Source organism: Ranitomeya imitator, chromosome 4, assembly GCF_032444005.1.
Source record: "Ranitomeya imitator isolate aRanImi1 chromosome 4, aRanImi1.pri, whole genome shotgun sequence".
NCBI lineage: Eukaryota > Metazoa > Chordata > Amphibia > Anura > Dendrobatidae > Ranitomeya > Ranitomeya imitator.
The window spans coordinates 347,906,802-347,931,093 of NC_091285.1; the positions used below are offsets into that span (position 1 = coordinate 347,906,802).

General features: G+C 41.5%; 1 protein-coding gene across 3 annotated transcripts in view; it reads left to right on the forward strand.

Moving 5' to 3' along the window:
* CELSR1 (cadherin EGF LAG seven-pass G-type receptor 1) overlaps nucleotides 1-24,292 on the forward strand; it is a 232,138-nt gene that overhangs the window by 129,324 nt on the left and 78,522 nt on the right. For all 3 annotated transcript variants that reach the window (XM_069764986.1, XM_069764988.1, XM_069764989.1), the window contains exon 5: nucleotides 8,427-8,515. In XM_069764986.1, the coding sequence (XP_069621087.1) occupies nucleotides 8,427-8,515 (89 nt within the window). The remainder of the gene's footprint in view (nucleotides 1-8,426; nucleotides 8,516-24,292) is intronic.

The window sequence follows — 24,292 nt, forward strand, 5'->3', positions numbered from 1 at the left end:
TTCATATAACTGTATGTATGTGTATATATATATATATATATATATATATATATATATATATATACACACAGTATATACACAAAAAAGAACACAGCAGCACATGTGCATGAATCTAATCAATGTGAAAGCACAAAAGAAAATATTCAAAATAGATACTTCTCAAAAACATTTTTTTTTTTAAATATTTTTTTTACATTTGTTTTTTTTTTTTACAAAACTTACAGTATTAGATGAAAATGAAGGTTCCTAATCTTAGCGTATAAATTGGCCAATTAATGTATGCCCATCAACCACAGCAAGGTGACCTCCCTCTGATGGGTCCTACTCTACTGTACATGCTACTTTTGGGTTATCAGCTCTACCTGCCCATAAATTGTAGGCTTAGCCCGAGAGTGACATGTTTTGTCCATAGTTGTATGCCTGATGAAGAGACCTGAGTAGTCTCGAAAGCTTGCAATTTGTTACCATCTTTTCAGTTAGCCATTAAAAGGTATCAACCACTGAGGACTCTCAATTCTAAATATTTTTCTATCCACTGGCTAACACCGTACCAAGATAAATATCTTTCCTGTTAATAAGACAAGTGACTGAAGTAGAGCCATCAATGTGGAGAGGAGAGAAAGCAGTAAATATTGGAGCAGTTCATAGATAAGGAGTGTGAAAGTTTTATTGTTCACTGATTGAGGTCTGGTTCTTGTTTCTAATGCCCCTAAAGGTACCTTCACACATAACGATATTGTTAACGATATCGTTGCTTTTTGTGACGTAGCAACGATATCGTTAATAAAATCGTTATGTGTGACAGCGACCAACGATCAGGCCCCTGCTGGGAGATCGTTGGTCGCTGAAGAAAGTCCAGAACTTTATTTCGTCGCTGGATCTCCCGTGGACATCGCTGGATCGGCGTGTGTGACACCGATCCAGCGATGTCTTCACTGGTAACCAGGGTAAACATCGGGTAACTAAGCGCAGGGCCGCGCTTAGTAACCCGATGTTTACCCTGGTTACCATCCTGAAAGTAAAAAAAACAAACACTACATACTTACCTAACGCTGCCTGTCCTCCAGCGCTGTGCTCTGCACTCCTCCTGCACTGGCTGTGAGCGTCGGTCAGCCGGAAAGCAGAGCGGTGACGTTACCGCTCTGCTTTCCGGCCGCTGTGCTCACACAGACAGTACAGGAGGAGTGCAGAGCACAGCGCTGGAGGACAGACAGCGTTAGGTAAGTATGTAGTGTTTGTTTTTTTTACTTTTAGGATGGTAACCAGGGTAAACATCCGGTTACTAAGCGCGGCCCTGCGCTTAGTTACCCGATGTTTACCCTGGTTACCGGCATCGTTGGTCGCTGGAGAGCGGTCTGTGTGACAGCTCTCCAGCGACAAAACAGCGACGCTGCAGCGATCCGGATCGTTGTCGGTATCGCTGCAGCGTCGCTTAATGTGAAGGGGCCTTTAGAAATCTGAGGCACACGTTCCTTAACCCCTTGCAGACAGGACAATTTTTTATTTTTTGTACATTTTATTTCCCTTCTTCCCAGAGCCATTACTTTTTTATTTTTCCCTAGACATAGCTGTTTAAGTGCTTGCCTTTATGGGAAGGTTGTAGTTTTGAGTTTTGAATGACGGGAAAAATTACAAGCGGGATAAAATGGTTAAAAAAAAACAACAATGCGTTTTCACCGTTATTTATTTAGGTGTTCATTTTATGGTAAAGATGACTTGGCAGTATTACCGTATTTTTCAGATTATAAGATGCTCCGGATTATGAGATGCACCCCAAATTTTAAGGAGAAAAATAAGAAAAAAATATTTTTTAATAAATTCTTATAATCCTTGCATCTTACTACTTACCTGGGGTGGTGGCTGCAGTGAAGTGGGGTCCCAGGGTCGCTGCTGGAGGAGGCAGGATAGGGGTGATGCTCCAGGCCGCAGGCAGGGATAAGTGGGGGCTCTGATGTGTGGTACGCTGCTGCAGTGATCTTTGTGCTGCTACGGGGTTCTTGTGCTGCTGCTGGGTGTCTCCGGGTGCCCAGCGGTTGCTGCGTGGGTGTCCGGCGTTGCCCGGGGCTCTGCCAACATTTTGCGACAGGCCAGAGCCCCTGCACTTCCAGGGTTCCACGTGTGCTGGTCTATATAAATATGGCCGCGGCCGGGGGCGGCGCATGTGCTGATGATGATCTCAGGATCAAGATCTTGTGAGATGAGACCTGGACACCCCCCCCGGTAAGGCATGTTCGCTTTCTAAGACGCACCCCAGGGAAAAAAGTACGTCTTACAAAGCAAAAAATACGGTATATTATATTGGTCAGTATTATTATGGGCTCACTTGGTGAGATGGATTCCAGCAAGGCAGTGGTTAACTACAGGAATTACAGAAAAGTGAATACGGTTTAATATATTCCAGCACGGCACTGATTAATCACAGTGAAATGGTTAATCACAGGTGTGACAAAAAAGTAAATGCTGTCTGGTATCTTCTAGTGGTGAAATGGTTAATCGCAGGTATAACAAGGAAGGAAATGCTGTCTGGTATCTTCTAGTGGTGAAATGGTTAATCGCAGGTATAACAAGGAAGGAAATGCTGTCTGGTATCTTCTAGTGGTGAAATGGTTAATCGCAGGTATAACAAGGAAGGAAATGCTGTCTGGTATCTTCTAGTGGTGAAATGGTTAATCGCAGGTATAACAAGGAAGGAAATGCTGTCTGGTATCTTCTAGTGGTGAAATGGTTAATTGCAGGTAAAACAAGGAAGGAAATGCTGTCTGGTATCTTCTAGTGGTGAAATGGTTAATTGCAGGTAAAACAAGGAAGGAAATGCTGTCTGCTATCTTCCAGCAGGTAGCAGGTAATAGCAGCCATGTATGCAAACTGGAACTTGTATATAGTTTTTAACCACAAGAATACAGTGTAGTATTGGCAAACTGGAGATTCCCTTGAAGAGACTCCTTAGCAGCATTGCAGAAGTCAGGTGTGAAGTAGATGCTTGCTGAGTGGTAAATGTGGATAATGCCTAGTAGTAAGCTGGACTGAGCTTGGAAATAATGGTGGCTGTAGCATGGAAGTCAGGAGTAGTATAGGAGATGCTAGACACCTGGCTTGAGCTCAGCCAAGAAAAGTAAAAACAAATTTGTGATAAACTTAAAGGGACTCTGCCACCTGAATTTGGAGGGAACAATCTTCAGCCATAGGGGCAGAGTTTTGGGGTGTTTGATTCACCCTTTCCTTACCCGCTGGCTGCATGCTCTGTCCTCCATAGTACACGCCTGCGCAAGGCAAGATTGCCTTGCGCAGGCATGTACTACGGAGGACAGAGAATGAACTTCAATCCAATATTGCAGCCAGCATGCAGCCAGCGGGTAAGGAAAGAGTGAATCAAACACCTGAAAACCCCGCCCCTATGGCTGAAGATTGTTCCCTCCAAATTCAGGTGACAGAGTCCCTTTAAGGCAACTGTGGGCAATGCTACTTAATACCTAAGAACTTGATCTTTGCTTGGGCTGACGTTAAAAGTCTAGGGTTATGATGTCAGAGGAGTTCATTGAGAAACCCAGGCGGCCAGAGAGTTGAATGGTGTTTTTCATGTTTTTTTTTTTTTTTTTTTTTTTAACCATTTGCCAGATTTGCACCTGTTCCAACTCACAGACAAATTCAACTTAAAAAACCAACCTGGAGATCCTATCGTGTTCATAACCCCGGGACTGCCTAACATGTGGCTGGGCTTCACATGAGTGCCAAGATAGCAGACATGGGGGCCTTCAGAAGGTCCCAGGCTGCCATGGTAATCCATCCTTTTAAATGCAACTGCCAGAAATTGACAGGTTAAAAAGTTGACGCTAGCATGAATGCATGTGACATAGCCATTCCTTCTCTGACTATGGCAAGGCATGCTATGTTTGCTCTCCCCGGCTCTCTGGGACTTGAAGTCACCTTCCAATACTAATATTTTCAGCTCAATTTGAGGGATTTTTGAGCAATTCTTATTAAGTTCAATTTAATTTCTTGTAGCAGTGCAATCATTTCTCTTACATTTATACAGCTTATTGCCCATAACCTAGTTCTACATCATGACTGCATTATTCAAAACCTATGTCTAATTGAATGTTTCATGGCTTGTCATTTTTGCACAGTCATATTGTTATGAAGGGAGACAGTCCAAGCCCTGCATATTATACAATGGAAGAAATGACAATTATAGTCTCCACATATTAATAACAAATGATGACAGATTTAGTCTTTCATCGCTGCACGACTACGGATCAGTACCTCGTTATACCAGATTTCAATTACACATGTAAATGACCAATAAAGGTCAGTTCTTGCAACACAAGTAAGACTATTATCGTAGGATTAAGCGACTTTTCCATAGCGCCCTTCCGGGACAATTACCAGCAGATTAGGTTATAACAGCAGTCCGGTAACCCACCTAAGTAGTCAGTGATGCTACCGTGTCTGACAGCATTGACAGGACAGCCGGCTACTTGCTGAGCAGAATCCTACCTGTGCCACATCCCATACCTTGCTTTATAATTCTTATTGTCAGCTCGCTACATTTGTTATTTATTATGCCTGAAACGTTAGAATCTACATATATAATAATGACAGGTTATACATACTAGTGGTCTTCTGCAAGAGACAGACAAGTGCTCAAGTGGAAATGCCCTCAGTTTAAATATATACTACAAAACATTAGTATTCCAGTATATAGTGATCGCAGCTTCATTTCCACTATGGGGAATAAAAAATAACATGAAAATAAAAAAGTAAAAAAAATATAAAAGATTAAATCCAACTCTTTTACAAGTAAAAAATAAATAAATAAAAAAAAAGCATATTTGGCTTTGTCAGGTCCTTAAAAGTCCAATCAATCAAAATATACAATTATTAAACACCAACGGTAAATGCTGGAACGTCTGACACCTTTTCACCAAAGCACTTTCCTTAAAAAATACTAAAAAGGTAATCAAAACATTGAATGTACACCAATAAAAAGACTATCTCCATGCATTAAAAAGCTCTCACACAGCTACATCGCCGGAAAATGAAAAAATGGATGGCCCCAGGAAATGGAGACATATCAATTGTTTTTTAGCATTTTCATCCACTTAGAATTTTTTTTCCTGTTTTTTTTAGTAGACTTTATGGCAAAGTAAATTGTGTCACTCAAAAGTACAACTAGTCCGGCAAAAAGCAAGCTCTCAAACGACTATGTCAATACAAAATGAAAAATGTTATGTCTCATGAGAGAAGGGAGGAAAAAACTAAAGTGCAAAAACATGGAAAATTGCCGTGTGGGTATGTATGTTTCTACACAATAAGGGTAGCTACTGCAGCTGCTCCGATCCTTACTGATCTCGTGTTGGGACAAACCCTCCTGTTTTAAAAAAAAAAGTTGTCGGGTTATGAATTACAGCAAACCAGGTATTCGGTTACCTACTTTTTCGTTCTATACACCTGCGGGCATCAACCTCCCATCTCGGAGTTAAAGAAAGGGGGTAGTTAGTAAAAACAAGTCTGTTGTCAATTCGTACAGTCATTGTGTTTCTAGATTGTAAATAAATACATTTAAAAAAAATTAAAGCTTTAAAAAAAAATTATCGCAAATGTCAGACAACAAGGAACAATAAAATATGATGTTAAGTTAACACAAGAGTTAAATTATTTTAATAATATCATTTCCCATGAAATACGGTAAATTAATGCGGAATCCAGTTTTTAAATTTAGTTGTCAAATTAGACAGCAAATTTGTTTTTACAATTTGTGCCCAAATCAAAAATAAAAATGTAACAAATAAGACAAGCGTCACGCAGACGACGAGGTGCAATACTTCTTGTATTAACGTCTGTCACAATATTTTAGACAAATTTTGTGCTCCTGCCGCCCCTGGATAGAACGTAATTGGAACCTCGCTATGAAAGTTATAATTACAGAGCTTGGGTCTTACGCTCGGTATTGTGCATGCCTCGGCAGAGCCGTCTGCATCCAGTCCCTGATTTTAACATGCGTTCGGGGTTGTTTTATAGTGTTCAGTCCTACAACTCTGGTGGATATTTTCCTTTTTTTCGCAATTAGTAGAGATTAGCCTAGATTTGTGTAAATTCTTGACAATTCGGGCACTGCCATATTGTGTTGCAGTGTTCTGCCTCGCACTTTATGGGCGGTTGAGCATGCAGGAGCTTGTTGCTGGTTTTACTAGACCCTAGGGATAATATGACACATTTATTTATCTATTGCGAGCTGCAGATTAATTTATTGGCGTTCAAGTCTAAACCAAGACTCCCAATGTCTTCTTGGAATTAGTTCGAAGCTTCTTACCATAAAGGGTGTGAGAGAATCAGTTTGGCTGCCTTGTTCCAGGATCTGGGGCCTGATAGGACTCATTTGTATGCATCGTCTGCGGTTGGGTGTTTATGTGGGAGGTACGAAGCCCGGACATGAAAGGGCCTGGCCGCAAAGCTGCGAGAAGCTGGAAAACAAGGTGGGGAAAAGTCACCTGAATCGCGAGCGCTCGGCAGACCTTCCAATAACATGGGATTGTTGTTCTGTCATTTCCTCTCTGCTCGCTTTGATATTAGTGATATCTATGGCTGTGCCTGGCCGGATTTATGCAGCCTTCCTGCCTACAACTAAGGGGGTTGTTTAACTTTTTATGAGAAAAATAAAAAAGGGCAGCAGATGCTTAGAAAAAAACAAACAAAAACAATCAGTACTCGCCTCTTCAAATCACCCACCCTAAGTTACATTCACACGAGCGTATAAAAAAGTTCTGTCCAGAAAAGTGGGACGATATTTTTCTCACTTGTCATCTGTCTACAATCGGTTATTTTACAGCAGCAGCTATTAACCATTTACAGTTCCCTTTGTTACAGAACTGCAATGTAGCCGTACAAATCAGACACAATACTATGGTTCCGTTTGACATCTGACTTTTTTGAGCACCCGTAGACTTAATCTCATCCGATCTACAGAAGACACTAGTGCATGATGCCATTTTTTCACATGCCGATTTGGTCAGTGAAAAGACACTCATCTGGAATAACCTTGGTCTGGGTTCTGTGCTGTTAGGGCTTATTCACACCAGTGTTTATGAATCTGTGTTTGTATGCCAAAACCTGATAAAGGACATCTATGCTTGAAAGATTGACACCTGTTCTGTGTTTTGGAGACACTCCTAGGTTTTGGCTTAGAAATACTGATGACAAATGGTGATGTGTGAATAAAACCTTCAGACAAGAATATACCCCCTGCATCCCCAGTCACTGCTTTGCCCACCTCTAATCCTCATATATGAGTTGCCGAGGTGAGCACATACAGTAGCACGGTGATGCCGGAGCCCCGCGCACACCTTATCTCGGTGTGTCACCGCTTGTCACATTGGAGTGCTTATCATCAAATCTTAGCGAGAAGCTGGCCGTGTTTGACTTTCAGAAAGCCGTGCCTTTATTTACCCGTTCTTCTAAGGTTCTGTCAATGTTTGCTTTGCGGTAGTTGTTCACCGGCAGAACATACTGTTGAGCCGCGCAGTCTCTCCAGGGTACACTGCCGCATGGGGATGGGACTTTTCTTGATCCTGTAACCTTTATCCAGCAGTTGCATCCTCTGCCGATGAATATTGTAAATTGTTTTCAGAGTGGAGGGATTTACTCTGTCATTTATTTGACGTTTTATAGTTCCTAAGGAATCCTTCTCTCCTGAAATTCTTTTTAATGACCAGTATAGACATGTGCATGGGAATGGTGTTAATAGTAATGTATTGCAAGGTCTCTCAGGATAGGAACTTAAAGGATACCTGTCATTTTATAAAAGTGTATATACATATACACACACACACACACACGCATATATATATATATGTATATATATATATATATATACATATATATATATATATATAGTAAAGACCCCCACCACTGTGGATGGGCTCAATAGTAAGCCTATGGGTCCATACACAGCTCTGGGAGAGGTAATGTTCAAACCCATAGACTAAGTAATGAACCCACACACCGTTCTGTGCGCACAGCTCTTGCAGTGCGGAGTTTTTAACAATCGGTGCGGTCTCAGTACCTGGACGCCCACCGATCAGCAAGACTATGCTGCTCCTATAATATATCAAAACTGTTCTAAAATGAGTTTGAGAATGGTACCATAACTCACCCTTTTCATTTCATGGAAGTAATTTCAAACAAATAGGGATTTCTCATAGCAACCTACAAAGTTGTGTCACTTTCTTTATCTACATTATTTGTATAGAGGCATTGAATAGACACTTCATAAAAATAAGAATATTGGAAAAAATTATGCAATGCCATAGTGACTGTTGCCAAAGTCAGTCTAAACATAAATAGGTATTATGTGACTAAAGACATTTTGTGTGAAATTGTAATTGAGATTTTATTTAATAACTGGAGATGGTTATGTTTCCTTGTTACAGGGGAAAGTACAACCACCGTCAGCCCGTACATTGAAGGAGGTGTAAGCGATGGACAATGGCATTCTGTACAAGTACAGTACTACAACAAGGTAGGAAACCCCCTATACAAAGAAACTAGATGACTGCCATTAGATTAAAGCCAATAAGTATGGTTTGAAGGTGAATATTTAATGTTTAATATTTATATATTTTACACTGAGATGTTTTTAGGTATTGTTTGCCTTGATCGCTGATTATTGGAATACTGTATTTATTATCAATTGTTTATATGAATATTGGCCAGCATTCCCACAATTGCTGCAACTGTCATAAATTCTTTTATTCTGACATCCATGATGTACAATAAAAAATTATATTGTGGTACCATGTTAGCCAGAAAAATCGATGTAAATACTTTTATGCCGAAAAATGACTAAAGTATTCTCGGAGTGATACCTTTATCGGCTAACCAGAAAAATATATATTTGCAGGCTTTCAGAGCACAGGGGCTCTTTCTTCAGGCACTCAAAGTTCTAGATAGTTGCTTGTGTTGCCATATTACTTTGTGTCTTGTTTCTTAGGCTATGTGCACACAATGCAGATTTTGCTGCGGATCCGCAGCTATGGATCCGCAGCAGTTTCCCATGAGTTTACAGTACAATGTAAACCTATGGGAAACCGAAAACACTGTGCCCATGCTGCGGAAAAAAACACGCGGAAACGCAGCGGTTTACATTCTGCAGCATGTCAATTCTTTTTCGGAATTTGCAGTGGTTTTACACCTGCTCCATAGTAGAAAACCGCAGTGGAATCCGCACAAAAACTGCGGTAAATCCGCGATAAATACGCAGGAAAACGCAGTGTTTTTGCCATGCAGATTTATCAAATACGCTGCGGAGAAGTCTGCAGTGGACCATTCTACCTGTGCACATAGCCTCAATGTCCTGAGTTGTGTATACCTTTCTTTGACCAATAATCTTGAACATTTTTTCAACCTCCCTCCTTTTGGGTCTTGTTGTCATATAACACAATTCTACTGGATTTGCATTTGTTTTTAATAAAGCTTTGTATGATGAATTTTTTTTTATATATTAATCATAATTTAATAAAGCTGATAATGGCAATATTTAAAACCGTTTGGGAATAAAGAATTCTTCTTGACCTAGAAACTCACAATCATACAGTAGGTCATACAGTATATGGACTTTTGATTCTGTTTCTAAACTAAACGTTGTGTAGTCACTTCCTTCAATAGATCAAGAACTATAAAAATACCACCACATGTATTTTGGGGGAAAGAAACTTTGTTATCTTAAAATACATTTGAAAATCAAGTTTTTAATAATAACTACAGTTGAGAAAAAAGATTTGGCTATAGCCAACGATCAGTCCGTAGACCTGAGCCCTGCGAACATTCTCTTACCTACCGGCATCCCCACCGCCTCCTCTTAGTAGTAGCCAAGATGCAACATCACCATTGCAGTGCAATGAATGTATGACGTGGCCCCTTACTACTAATAAGAAGAGGCATCGGGGAAGCCAACAGGTGATAGGAGGTTTGCAGGGCTCAGGTCTTTCTCTTACCTACCGGCATCCCCACCGCCTCCTCTTAGTAGTAGCCAAGGTGCAACATCACCGTTGCAGTGCAGTGAATGTATGACGTGGCCCCTTACTACTACTAAGAAGAGGCATCGGGGAAGCCAGTAGGTGATAGGAGGTTTGCAGGGCTCAGGTCTTTCTCTTACCTACCGGCATCCACACCGCCTCTTCTTTGTAGTAGCCAAGGTGCAACATCACCGTTGCAGTGCAATGAATGTATGACGTGGCCCCTTACTACTAAGAAGAGGCATCGGGGAAGCCAGCAGGTAATAGGAGGTTTGCCGGGCTCAGATAAGCGTCAATCTACTACCGATGTGGCCCTTGGACCAGGCAGCCCCTTTAAATTGTAACTTATTCACTACTTGCTCTTCCCAGGAACAGGTGCTGTTCTTGTATACCGCTGCCTATTATCGGCACTGTGGTCACGTAACACTTTCTTCTATATTACAGTCAGATTATTGATTTCAGTAGGGTCTCACTTTGTTTTTTAGCATTACTCCATTAGCCTGATCTAGGAGGTAACGAAACGACAGCTTCCTGGCAGGCGATTTATACGTCTGTTTGAAGCAACTTTCTCAAACTACGTAACCGGCATACATGATGTAACAGGCATTGTCAAGGGGAGTTATTTTTTAATATGATTGGCTGGAGAATCCAAGACCTTGTTGAACCTGCAGGCATACTGAAGTGTCTCGAAAATGTGTCTCGTTTTGACACACAAGGGAGGTTGGTGGTGACTGTGTGTTTGATTTCATGCCGAACAATAAGCTGAAAGCTAAGGACTGGGATGATGCGGGAAAGGTGAACAAAAGGTGTGCCAGGGCTCGTAAATAGGGCGCTCAGGTTTCACTGGCGTATTAACTAGACATTGGCTGTGTATAATGTTACTCCGGTACATATGGAAAGGCTCGGTAATGTTTCTGGAATGTTCAGTCCCTAGTGCTTAATTGACATTTTTCCTTGTTCCCTTTTCCTCCAGGTCAGTGGGCAGCAGTCCCGAGTGATTTGAGTACAACCCCGGTACCAGGGCTTTGTACCGTGCCTCTATATTAAACCACAATAGCCTTTGAAAATGAGCTTTTGCTAATTATTTGGAGGATTTCTAATTAGTGCGAGTTCAGTTAGTTTCACTGGCGGTTGCTGGTCCCTGACCTTGGCTGCTTCTTATTCATTCCTACTACTGTATCAAGAAAGTAAGGACCAGTAGCTACTACCGAACCCGCTTTCCTTATTTATGTGTTGGTGTTCCTCGGAAGTTCATGGTAACTAGAAAGAAAAATTATTGCTCTTATATTCAGAAACCATAAATTAAACATTATGCCAGTCCGTCGTATTAATTAATTTAATTAATTTTCACTACAAGAAAATACTTTAACTGAACCGCTTGTTTAGGGCAGTTGTTATCCAATATGTGAGGCTTGAAAAATGACAATTTGTGACATATTGTCATTAGATCACCCTTTGTTTGCAGTCATCTCTTGGGACCCCTGGGACCAATTTTTGGCAGCTGAAAAACTGCTTGCAGTCAACTTCACACCCTTAGCGGTGACAGATATTAACTGATTGTTTGCCTCTCTGTGTAGTGCAGCTGTTCCCGTTGGCAAGCAATGTGAGGCTTGCTTGTGCTAGTAGTTCATCTGCTAGAGCTTAGAGATGATCTGTCAGTTCTAACATGGCTGCTTCAGTAACCACAAGGATTTACCTAAAAATAGCAATTTTCTAATAATTCTTTGGTGTGCAGTTCCTCTGTAAACTGACAATTGGGTGTTGCCATACCCTTGTCATAGGGGTGTGTTTGCAAAGCCATATAGTGTTGATAGGATAGTGTCAGAGAGTACAAGACCCCCAATTGATAACACCCTGTTGTCGATTTATTCATACATATCTAGAAATAATAAGAGTTTTCATAGTTAATAAAACTTTCCTGATTTAATTCCAGATCGTGTAGCTTGCTTGATGCATTGTGAAAAATTGGAAAGAAATTGTCAAATCAAAGTACCGGTAATTAAAATCTAGAATTAAGCCGCCAATGGTACGAGTCTCAAAGGAAAGCTATAATCAGAAAATGACCTATTGTTTCAATCAGGTGTTTATGTTACATGTATTTAAAAATATATATTTTATATTGCTGTCTTTATTTTTTTTTTTTTTTCAAATCATAGTTTTACAATTTTCACATTAACCTGTTGGGCCTTTTTAGACTCCTACTTCTTGTTCTGTTAGGAAGAGTTTACAGAAATTTTCTTATCAGCCGAGGCAGGCTTAAGGTACCTTCACACTGAGCGACTTTAGAACGATAGCGATCCGTGACGTTGCAGCGACCTGGATAGCGATATCGTTGTGTTTGACACGCAGCAGCGATCCGGATCCTTCTGTGAGATCGCTGGTCGGAGCTAGAAGGCCAGAACTTTATTTCGTCGCTGGATCACCCGTTGACATCACTGAATCGGCGTGTGTGACGCCGATTCAGCAATGTCTTCACTTGTAACCAGGGTAAACATCGGGTTACTAAGCGCAGGGCCGCGCTTAGTAACCCGATGTTTACCCTGGTTACCATTGTAAATGTAAAAAAAAACAAACACTACATACTTACATTCCGGTGTCTGTCGCGTCCCCCGGCGTCCGCTTCCCTGCACTCCTCCTGCATCCTGTGTCAGTGCCGGCCAGCCGTAAAGCAGAGCACAGCGGTGACGTCACCGCTCTGCTTTACGGCCGGCGCTTTCACAGTGCAGGGAAGGTGACGGCGAGGGACGCGACAGACACCGGAATGTAAGTATGTAGTGTTTGGTTTTTTTAACATTTACAATGGTAACCAGCGTAAACATCGGGTTACTAAGCGCGGCCCTGCGCTTAGTAACCCGATGTTTACCCTGGTTACCCGGGGACCTCGGCATCGTTGGTCGCTGAAGAGCTGTCTGTGTGACAGCTCCCCAGCGACCACACAACGACGAAACAGCGATGCTGCAGCGATCGGCATCGTTGCCTATATCGCTGCAGCGTCGCTTAATGTGACGGTACCTTTACAATGGCAGATAATTGTGCACGGGTAGCAAAGCCTCCACTATTCATTCACAGTAGATGTGACAGCTGACCCTGCTACCCTTACCTCCTCAATGCCCTTTGCACACGCTCATTAGACACTTCAATACAAAATATCAAATCTGGGTCTGACCTTTGTAGCTATGTACAGTATATGTGTTAAGTCCCAGTAGATAGTGGTGAAAATTGCAAAGTAACTTATTATATATATTTGGACAGAGACAACATTTTTCTAATTTTGGTTATAGACATTACCACAATGAATTGTGAACAAAACAATTCAGAATCAGTTGAAGTTCAGACTTTCAGCTTTCATTTGAGGGTATCCACATTAAAATTGGAAGAAGGGTTTAGGAGTCTAGTCTAGGAAGAGGTTTTCACATGTACCCATTCAGATGGAGACGTTTATTCTCAGCGAGGTAAGGCAAGTTTAGGACCTGGTATAAGAGAGATGCCGTAACGGGGCTACCAGGTACACATAAAATTGGCCATTTTTATGCGCTAAAAGCTCTCATTTTTCATATTTCTAGTGCAGTAATGCAGTTCAAATTTCGTGTTTTCAAGTTTACATGTTTTAGCGCTGCAGTGTGCTGCCTTATTTACTTAACCCTGTTTTTAAAGGGACCAAAAGTAATTGGATAGATTCAATAATTTTAAATAAAATGTTCATTTCTAGTACTTGGCTGAAAACCCTTTGTTGGCAATGACTGCCTGAAGTCTTGAACTCATGGACATCACCAGACGCTGTGTTTTCTCCTTTTTGATGCTCTGTCAGGCCTTCACTGCGGTGGTTTTCAGTTGCTGTTTGTTTGTGGGCCTTTCTGTCTGAAGTTTAGTCTTTAACAAGTGAAATGCATGCTAAATTGGGTTGAGATCAGGTGACTGACTTGGCCATTCAAGAATATTCCACTTCTTTGCTTTAATAAACTGGGTTGGTTTGGCTTTATGTTTTGGGTCATTGTCCATCTGTAGTATGAAACGACGACCAATAAGTTTGGCTGCATTTGGCTGGATCTGAGCACCCAGTATGTCTCTGAATACCTCAGAATTCATTCGGCTGCTTCTGTCCTGTGTCACATCATCAATAAACACTAGTGACCCAGTGCTGCTGGCAGCCATGCATGCCCAAGCCATCACACTGCCTCCGCCGTGGTTTACAGGTGATGTGGTATGCTTTAGATCATGAGCTGTACCACGCCTTCGCCATACTTTTCTCTTTCCATCATTCTAGTAGAGGTTGATCTTGGTTTCATCTGTCCAAAGAATGTTCTTCCAGAACTGTGCTGGCTTTTTTAGATGTTTTTTAGCAAAGTCCAGTCCAGCCTTTTTATTCTTGATGCTTATGAGTGGCTTGCACCATGCAGTGAACCCTCTGTATTTACTTTCATGCAGTCTTCTCTTTATGGTAGATTTGGATATTGATACGCCGACCTCCTGGAGAGTGTTGTTCACTTGGTTGGCTGTTGTGAAGGGGTTTCTCTTCACCATGGAGATTATTCTGCGATCATCCACCACTGTTGTCTTCCGTGGTCACCCAGGTCTTTTTGCATTGATGAGTTCACCAGTGCTTTCTTTCTTTCTCAGGATGTAACAAACTGTAGATTTTGCCACTCCTAATATTGTAGCAATTTCTCGGATGCGTTTTTCTGTTTTCGCAGCTTAAAGGGACTCTGTCACCTGAATTTGGAGGGAACAATCTTCAGCCATAGGGGCGGGGTTTTCAGGTGTTTGATTCACCCTTTCCTTACCCGCTGGCTGCATGCTGGCTGCAATATTGGATTGAAGTTCATTCTCTGTCCTCCGTAGTACATGCCTGCACAAGGCAAGATAGCCGGCGGGTAAGGAAAGGGTGAATCAAACACCTGAAAACCCCGCCCCTATGGCTGAAGAATGTTCCCTTCAAATTCAGGTGACAGAGTCCCTTTAAGGATGACTTGTTTCACCTGCATGGAGAGCTCTTTTGACCGCATGTTTACTTCACAGCAAAACCTTCCAAATGCAAGCACCACACCTCAAATCAACTCCAGGCCTTTTATCTGCTTAATTGAGAATGACATAACGAAGGGATTGCCCACACCTGTCCAAGAAATAGCCTTGGAGTCAATTGTCCAATTACTTTTGGTCCCTTTAAAAACAGGGTGGCACATGTCAAGGAGCTGAAACTCCTAAACCCTTCATCCAATTTTAATGTGGATACCCTCAAATGAAAGCTGAAAGTCTGAACTTCAACTGCATCTGAATTGTTTTGTTTAAAATTCATTGTGGTAATGTCTATAACCAAAATTAGAAAAATGTTGTCTCTGTCCAAATATATGTGGACCTAACTGTAGGTGCATATGTAGTATAAACAATTGCAGGTTAACCCCTTAATGACAGCCAATACGTCTTTTAACTGACCTGAGATATAAGAGAATATTCTCCCCATACAGGTGACAATCCAGTAGCTGTCGGCTGTGCACTATAGCTGACAACTTGCTGCATCAGCCATGATCAGCGATGGCACTGTCCAAATCTGTTTACCCCTTAGATGCTGCTGTCAATAGTGACAACATCATTATAAATGGTTAACAGAGTGTGGGGGCTTCCTATTTCTCCCCATCGGCCCTCAGAGATCATGATTGTGTGGTCCTGATGTTTACCGTGGCAATTCACAACCAAATTCTGGCCTTAGAGTCTGACGGCTGTAGTAATCTGTTCAGAAGTTAGAGGCATTTAGGTGGTAAAAATACACATTTTCATTTCTGTCATACCACTTTGCATTAATTCCTGAAAAGCACCTGAAGGGTTAATAAACTACCTGACTGCCGTTTTCAATATGTCAGGGGGTGCTGTCTTTAAAATGGTATAACTTTTGGGGGTTTCCCAATATATGGGTCCACTAAAGGCACTTTAAACATGGATAGGTCACTAAAAAAGTTAATTTTGTAAATTTTCTTGAAAAAATGAAAAATTGCTGCTACATTTTTAAACCTCCTAAAATGCTAACAAAATAAAATAACATTTTACAAATGGTGCTGATGTAAAGCCGACATGTGGGAAATGTTATTTATTAATGGTTTGCTGTGGTATGGCCATCTGGATTAAAGGGATAATCATTCAAAGCTTGAAAATTGTAAAATTTTTAACATTTTTCTCAAATTTCTGATATTTTTTATAAATAAACACAAAACATATCAACCTAAATTTACCATTATCCTAAAGTATAAATATCACTGGGATTTGTTGAAATATTCTAGAGTTATTACCACATAAATTGACACTGGTCAGATTTAAAAAATTTGGCTCCGTTACTAAGGGGTTAAAGTCTACTAGGGTTACTTAAAATAAAGTAGAAAAGAAAAGTTATGAAAATACATATGTCTATTTGTTATTTCCTACAACTTTTGCCATCAGGGGTCCCCATTTACATAAATGGATGAGAGGTCCCTCATATACATGAGCCAGCCTGCCATTTCCCATCTATGTGGCAGGTTTGACCAACGTACATCTTATGTGTACCTCCATGTGATATGTGAGTTTTACCAACAGTTTAAAAGCTAATCAGAGAGTAAAAAAAATAGATTCTATTTTTTTTAAAGGGATAATTGTGTGAAGAGCTTGACCACTGTCTTTTTATCATTTGTTTAGTTCCTGTGAATTATACGCATATAGATATAAAATAGCTTAACTTAACCATGTGAGTATCCTTATAATATACCTATAGGAACCCTTGGTTTCACATTCAGAGTTTTCAATGCAGCATAAATGGAGGAAATTGCATTTTTTTTTACTCTTTCTATTCACGGCTTTTCAGGCTTGAGGGCACTGTCTCTGCCTATTGACTTTTAAGGCACAAATGTAACCATGAACCATGAAAGCCTTTTTAAAGGAATATCCCATTTGTCTCTTAGCAACTTTCTCCCCAAGATGAGGTCATTGTAACTTGTATCGTCCTGTGAGAGCTTGCGTCTGTAAAGCAATCTTATTCCAAGTGTGCACTGTTTCATAACGCCCGTGAGTAGAGGGAGCTGCAAGAAGTTATTTTCAGACAAGAACAGTGACATTTTCTTGATGAACGCACAATTGTCTTTCACGGATGCGTAGTATTAGACACTTGCACACTTTAAGAGTGCTACTGTTACATAAGACATTACTTTGCTGCTTGTACTATGGATAGTCAGAAACTTTGTAATACCATGAAGGATATGGGTGTGACAAATCATCTGATCAGCCTCAATAGGAATCTTTACACCGACCAAGAAGCAACAGTTCGAAAAGAACATGGCGACACATCATGCTTCAAGGTTATGTCACCATTTCTCTTCAACTTATATGCAGAAACTATTTCCAGGAAGGTTGGACTTGCCAATAAAGCAGAAGGAAGCAAAATTGCTGCATATTCATCAACAATCTTAAATACGCAGACAATACAACATTGATAGCAACAAGCGTAGATGGAAGGAAGGACTTATTACGTAGTGTTAAGATGGAAAGCGCGTGCATGGGACTGCTACTCAACACAAAGAAGACAAAGATATTGACTACTGCCAGGTACGACACCTTTGAGTTGGATGGCAGCGAACTGGAAGTTGTAAAGGACTTCAAACTACAGTATATACTTGAGTATAAGCTGACCCGAGTATAAGCCGACCCCCCTAATTTTGCCACAAAAAACTGGGAAAACATATTGACTCGAGTATAAGCCTAGGGTGGAAATGCAGCATTTACCGGTGAATTTCAAAAATAAAAATAGATCATTATTTCCCCATAGCTCTGCCATATAGTGCTCTGCACCGTTCATTATTTCCCCATAGCTGTGCCATATAGTGCTCTGCACCGTTCATTATTTCCCCATAGCTGTGCCATATAGTGCTCTGCACCGTTCATACTGCCCCATATCTGTGCCCCATATAGTGCTCTGCACCGTTCATACCGCCCCTTATCTGTGTCATATAGTGATGTGCACCGTTCATACCGCCCCATATCTGTGCCATATAGTGCTGTGCACCGTTCATACTGCCCCATATCTGTGCCCCATATAGTGCTCTGCACCGTTCATACTGCCCCATATCTGTGCCCCATATAGTGCTCTGCACCGTTCATACTGCCCCATAGATGCTCCACATAAATCTGTGCCGCTGCTGCAATAAAAAAAAAAAAAAGCCATACTCACCGCTCTTGATTGCAGCTCCCGGCGTCTCGTTCCGGCGTCCGGTCCCGGCGTCTCTCTCCGCTCTGACTGATCAGGCAGAGGGCGGCTGGAACGGGGACAGGTGAATATTACATACTTACCTGGTCCCGACGTCCGGCTCCCTCTGCCTGTCACAGCTGGTCTTCATTGCCATAGCTTCTTCCTCTATCAGCGGTCACCGGCACCGCTGATTAGAGAAATGAATAGGCGGCTCCACCCCTATGGGAGGTGGAGCCGCCTATTCATTTCTCTAATGAGCGGTCCCACGTGACCGCTGAAGAGGGGAAGAGCTGCAGCACAGAAGACCGTGGGACGGCAGGGGGAGCGTCAGGATCGCTGGGACTAGGTAAGTATGCCTCAGCGCCCTCACCCCCTCACCCGCCGACCCTGCCACCCACCTTGACTCGAGTATAAGCCGAGAGGAGCACTTTCAGCCCAAAAATTTGGGCTGAAAATCTCGGCTTATACTTGAGTATATACGGTACTCGGATCAATCATCACTCAAGATGCAGCAATGACACTGGAAGTTAATAGGAGAATAACTATGGGGAAATGAACAATAAAGTCACTAGATAAGATCTTCAAATTAAGGAACATTTTACTGGCGACGAAGACATAGCTCATAGTTTGGTCTTTAGTGTGGTAATATGCCGATGCCAAACCTGGAACATAAAGAAACAAGAGGCAGGAAGAATCAACATCTTTGAAATAGGGTGCTGGACAAGGATGTTATCAGTACCATGGATGTTAAGAAGACAAAAAAATCAATTTTGGAACAAATCAAGCCAGACAAGTCACTTGAAGCAATGATCTTGCCTACTTTGGACACCTCATACAAAGAGCAACTTTTGTCTTACCAAAATCTGACCATTCTGTGTCCATTAATTGATCAATATTTCTGCATTGATGCCAATTTATTTTCTTAACCTAAACCACATTTCGGAGGGTTTCAGCTTTCAATAGAATAATTTATACAACCAATGGATGAATTTAACGTCAGGTTATAAGCTTTTATTTACATAACATGGATAAGCGACATAACTTCTGTCAGCGAGTGTATATATACTACTCGCAAAAAGTTAGGGATATTTGGTTTTCGGGGGAAATTTATAGAAAACGTTCACTCTACAGTGATATTTTTTGATGAAAGTAGGGCATTTAAGTAGAAGCATGCAGTGGTGATCTTCTCATCTGAAACAATTTATTGAAGCAAAAGCCAAGAACAGTGGTGTCTATACCCCAACCAATAATGTCAGTGTCTCAATAATTTTTCATGTGGCCTTGAGCATAAATTACAGCTTGACAACGATGTCTTGTGCCGTTCACAAGTCTTATCAGCCGAGGCGTGGCATCCCACTCTTCTTGACGGACGACCCTCAGGTAATTGAGTTTCTGGGGTACAGATTTAGGAACCTTTACACATAGACTCAGCTGTTCCCATAGGTTTTCTATGGGATTCAGGTCTTAAGAGAGTGCAGACCACTCTATTTGAGGTACCCCAGTCTCCAGCAGTTGTTCCATAGTGATGTGACCTCTATGAGCTGGAGCATTGTCGTCCATGAAATTAGGCCTGTGTTGTTTGTGCTGAGGCACAATGCCTGGATTCATGATGTTCGTCAAGCAGTAGGGGCATGTCACTGTACCATTCACAAAGTGTAGGGCAGTTCTGTATTGACTAGACACACCCACCCACACTGTAACACCACCTCCACCATAGGCTCATCTATTAACCAGAGTGTCTGATACATAGCATTCTCCTTGGCGTTTCCAACATCATTGGCGGCCATCAGTTCTGCTCACCGTGAGTCAACTTTCGTCAGTGAACAGCATTGAGGCCCACTGGTCTTTCATCCAGCATAGATGCTCCATGGCCCATGCAAGATGATGACGCCTGTGCCTGGTGGCGTGGTCAGGTACTCTTGCAGGTCATCTAGAAGACAGGCCACGCTAATATAAATGGTTTTGAATTCTCTGATATGACACTTGGGTGCCTCTCACGTCCCTTAAATGTTCCTGGAGTTGTGTGGCATTCATCATCCAGTGCCGAAGGGCATTGTTCACAATGAAGCTGTAGTCTCTATGGGATGTGGCCAAAGGACATCCACTTCTCTGCCATTCTGTCACTTTTCCAGTCTCTCTGTATCTCTGTTGCAACCTGCTGATGATACGCTGTGGCACTTAAAGGGAACCTGTCACCCCCCTCAGGCTTTTGTAACTAAAAGCGCCACCTTGTGCAGCACTAATGCTGCATTCTGACAAGGTGGCTCTTTTAGTTATGCTCCCTGCACACGCTGAAACAAACGCTTATAAAATGTGCCCCCTCATACTGTGAAATCGTCCCGGGGCGGGTCTTTCCTGCTAATCAGACGCACCACAGCCGTCACCCCGGGCCTGTGCGCGCCGGGCGCTGCCTCCTCTTGCTTCATTAGCGTCCCTGGCGCCTGCGCTGTAAGTTAGAAAGGCAACGCAACTGTGCATGCCGGGAAAAATACTTACAGTGCAGGCGCTGGGGACGCTAACGCTTGTTAGAGAACAGAGAGTTGTGCAAAAGTACTGAAGTTTCTTTCCTGTATGTTTCATCACATGTATAGTCAACATCGATTATGGCACATTTTCGTATAAAAAAATCATCCGATTATCATGCCGAAGCAAGGACTATTTCTTATCAGTACTGTCATCAGTATGTCTGTTTTTTACACCCACACATTTATTACATTCGTTTTTTATACATTGCTAGCTCATAAAGTTTAGAAAAGACCAAGTACGGTTTTTATGTAAAAATTGCAGTGTATCCATAAACATTGGATGCAATACAGATGATCTGTATGGGATCTCATTTTTTGGGCAACCATTGAATTGAATAGGTGAGTCTCATCCAAAATCCCGAAAATAATAGTGCATGCTGCAATTTTTTTCTCATGCGGACATTAGGTCAAAAAGGTCATCTGAACCTGTTGAATAATATTGGCCTGAGTGCTTTCAGATTTTTCATGGACAGTATTTAGGCTGAATGTACAATCATGTGAATGCTGCCTTGGGCAAAGAAAAGACTGTTCTCTCAATGTTTTGTTCATAGCTGAGTGTCCGGCCTACAACCCTCAGATCATAAATCTTCCATGAAGCTTCATGTATGACCTCAACACAAATGGGTTTTTTCATCTTGTATTTCATGTGGATCATTATAGAATGTCCTCACGTGAGTGTACATATGTATGTTTAAAACCAATACCAAAAATTGTTGAACTCATGGCATTAAAAATCTTTTTTTTCTGTCCTTTTTATACATAATACTGACCTATTGTTATGGTAAATCCTTCCATCACAGTATTTGGAATGGACACAATCCTATTAGGCACAGCAGGTGTCTGATCGGGGTCACTGGGCTTTATTCAATGGTTTTACTCCAGAAACTGAATTTTAGGAGGATTTTTTAATAATATTTTTCCATCTCTTACACATATGTAGATGAAGTATCTTGTTTGTTATCCTCATGAAAAGCAGAGCATCACAGTTGAGGAAAATGGATATGAAGGATTCCTCTGGTTGAAAGCCAGTGATGCAGTAAAGTGGACAATGAGATGACCGATTGCACGTAATTCGTTGACCTGAATCCTAAAGACTTCAGATGTTGAATTCACTTTACTGCTGAGTTATTGTGTGCACCAGGCATATGCACTACAAAGGAGACCTGTGCGGGCTCTCGGGGTGACTTCCTGAGACCACTACTGACAGTATGTTAGCTCATTGCTCTTTGTACAGATGCAAAAAGCACAAGACATATGTGCCCCTCTCTATAGGAAGACAATGAGGACGCTAATTTTTATGCTGAACCAATTGATTAAAAATTCAGTGACACAGCACAGCCGATCGGAGACAGATTGTCTGTATAAAAGCACTACATATGTGTTAATTTTCAGGTGCTCCAACAGTGTGGAATCGAGAAGCGTTAAGCTACCCGAAAGACAGGTCAATATGACGGCAGATGTTCTAGATTTCTGTGGCATTCCAAATTAGATATAATTGATTGCATTTTTTAGTAGCTCTGCACGTCCATCTTTTCAAGAATTTCTCTGTGCCTGGATGTAAAATATTCATAGTTATGAATTATAGAGTACTTTTACCTGTTGTGTAGAGCACCGATGGTGAGATGTCCTCACATGCACTGTACACCTGACTGCACGTGGCTTTTAATGACCAAATACCTTCTAGAAATTAAAGAAATTTACCAACTGGTGACACTTTTGTGGACAGGAACATAGCATTAGGGAAGACATATAAAACCAATAGTGAATTCTGGATAATTCCTTGTCTAGCAATTGTATATGTAAAAGGGGTTGTCCAGAGTTGAAATAACATGCTTGCCAGCTCTGTCTCCAGGTTTTGGGTGTGATGGCATGTATCTGTAGACTGGAGTAGTCTGGAGTGGTGCTGTTTTTGGTGCCGAGTGACATTATTATTATAATCAGATGCTTTATGGCTAGCAGGACAGCTGAAGAGCAGTTGACTCGTAGAAGGCAGCAGGCGTCAGGATGGGGAGATGAGCTTCTTGCAGCCGATGCCTTCCACTGTTTTGACTTCAGATTAGTTTAGTAATTTATCACTATAAGCAGCTGTCATCCTTATAAGGTGCCGTCTCTTTCTTGGGTTATTATGAATACTATGTGAGAATACCTTACATAGACACTTGGCGTTCAAGAATCCCACAAGTATATACCAGGCTAGTGTCATTAGAACATACCACTGTGTAATCTGCTTGTCAGGTGAAGAATTTTTTACATTTTAGAATAATTATGCCCCATTATCAGTTTAGTTCCAAGATGGAGATCAAAAAAGACTTTTGAACTGTTTTTAGACGCAACAACGAAAGTGGTAGATCCTGTAGGAACAAATTGATTTGCAAGACTCTGTCCATTGCCAAGGCCAGTAATCTCAGGGTTGTTGAATCGGAGGCCTTAGAACTGCCTAGTACTTCCTGGCATTGTTTTGGTTTAGCCGGCACTGCATCGTAATTGTGTCATTACGCACATGCGTCATCGTGGCACGTCGGCTAATCAAACGAAGAGGCGCAGATGCCAGTTGGAGATTACTGACCTGGTTTTGTGAATAGATTCACACCAGTTGCAGGTAGCTGTAGCTACATGAATCTTGAGAGTAGGTCCCTTAAAGCTTATCGCCGGTAGTCCTTATCGCCCATACATTTTCCAATCTAAATCTCAATCCTTACCTTGCAATCATTATGGCATCATAGCACATGCAGTAGAGTGTCAATAATTACATTTTTTCTGCCTGTCTTAGGGATTTGCGTTTCGATTCTAAGCCTTGGTGTTGTCAAGACAAGCCAGAATAACAATAAGACACAACTTTAGTCTATGAGAAAACGCCATACTAAGTACAATGTAGCAGGCAAACACATGTCTTGTTTTTGCCTGTTTGAAGTTAATTACCTCTGAACAATTTATGCCGTGCTAAAGTATAATTTTGGTTCCTTTCTCGAGTAAGAGATCAGCAGGTCTGTGACATTTCAGATGACAGGTCTCATTAGGCCTTAATATGCACATTACTAGCAATGCAAATATTTTCCGTCCACATGGAAAATCAAATAAGGGTGAGAACAAGTCTATGTTTTATTATCATACACTGTCATTGTTTTATAAGGACCATACATACACGTTTCTAATTCCACCATTAAAGCTTTTTATTAGAAGACTAGATGGTGGCCCGATTCTAATGCATCTGGTATTCTAGAATATGCATGTCCACGTAGTATATTGCCCAGCGACGTAGTATATTGCCCAGCCACGTAGTATATTGCCCAGTCACATAGTATATTGCCAAGCGACATAGTATATTGCCTAGCCACGTAGTATATTGCCCAGCGACGTAGTATATTGCCCAGTCACGTAGTATATTGCCCAGTCACGTAGTATATTGCCCAGCCACGTAGTATATTGCCCAGTCACGTAGTATGTTGCCCAACTACGTAGTATATTGGCCAGTCACGTAGTATATTGCCCAGTCACGTATATTGCCCAGCCACGTAGTATATTGCCCAGCCACGTAGTATATTGCCCAGCCACGT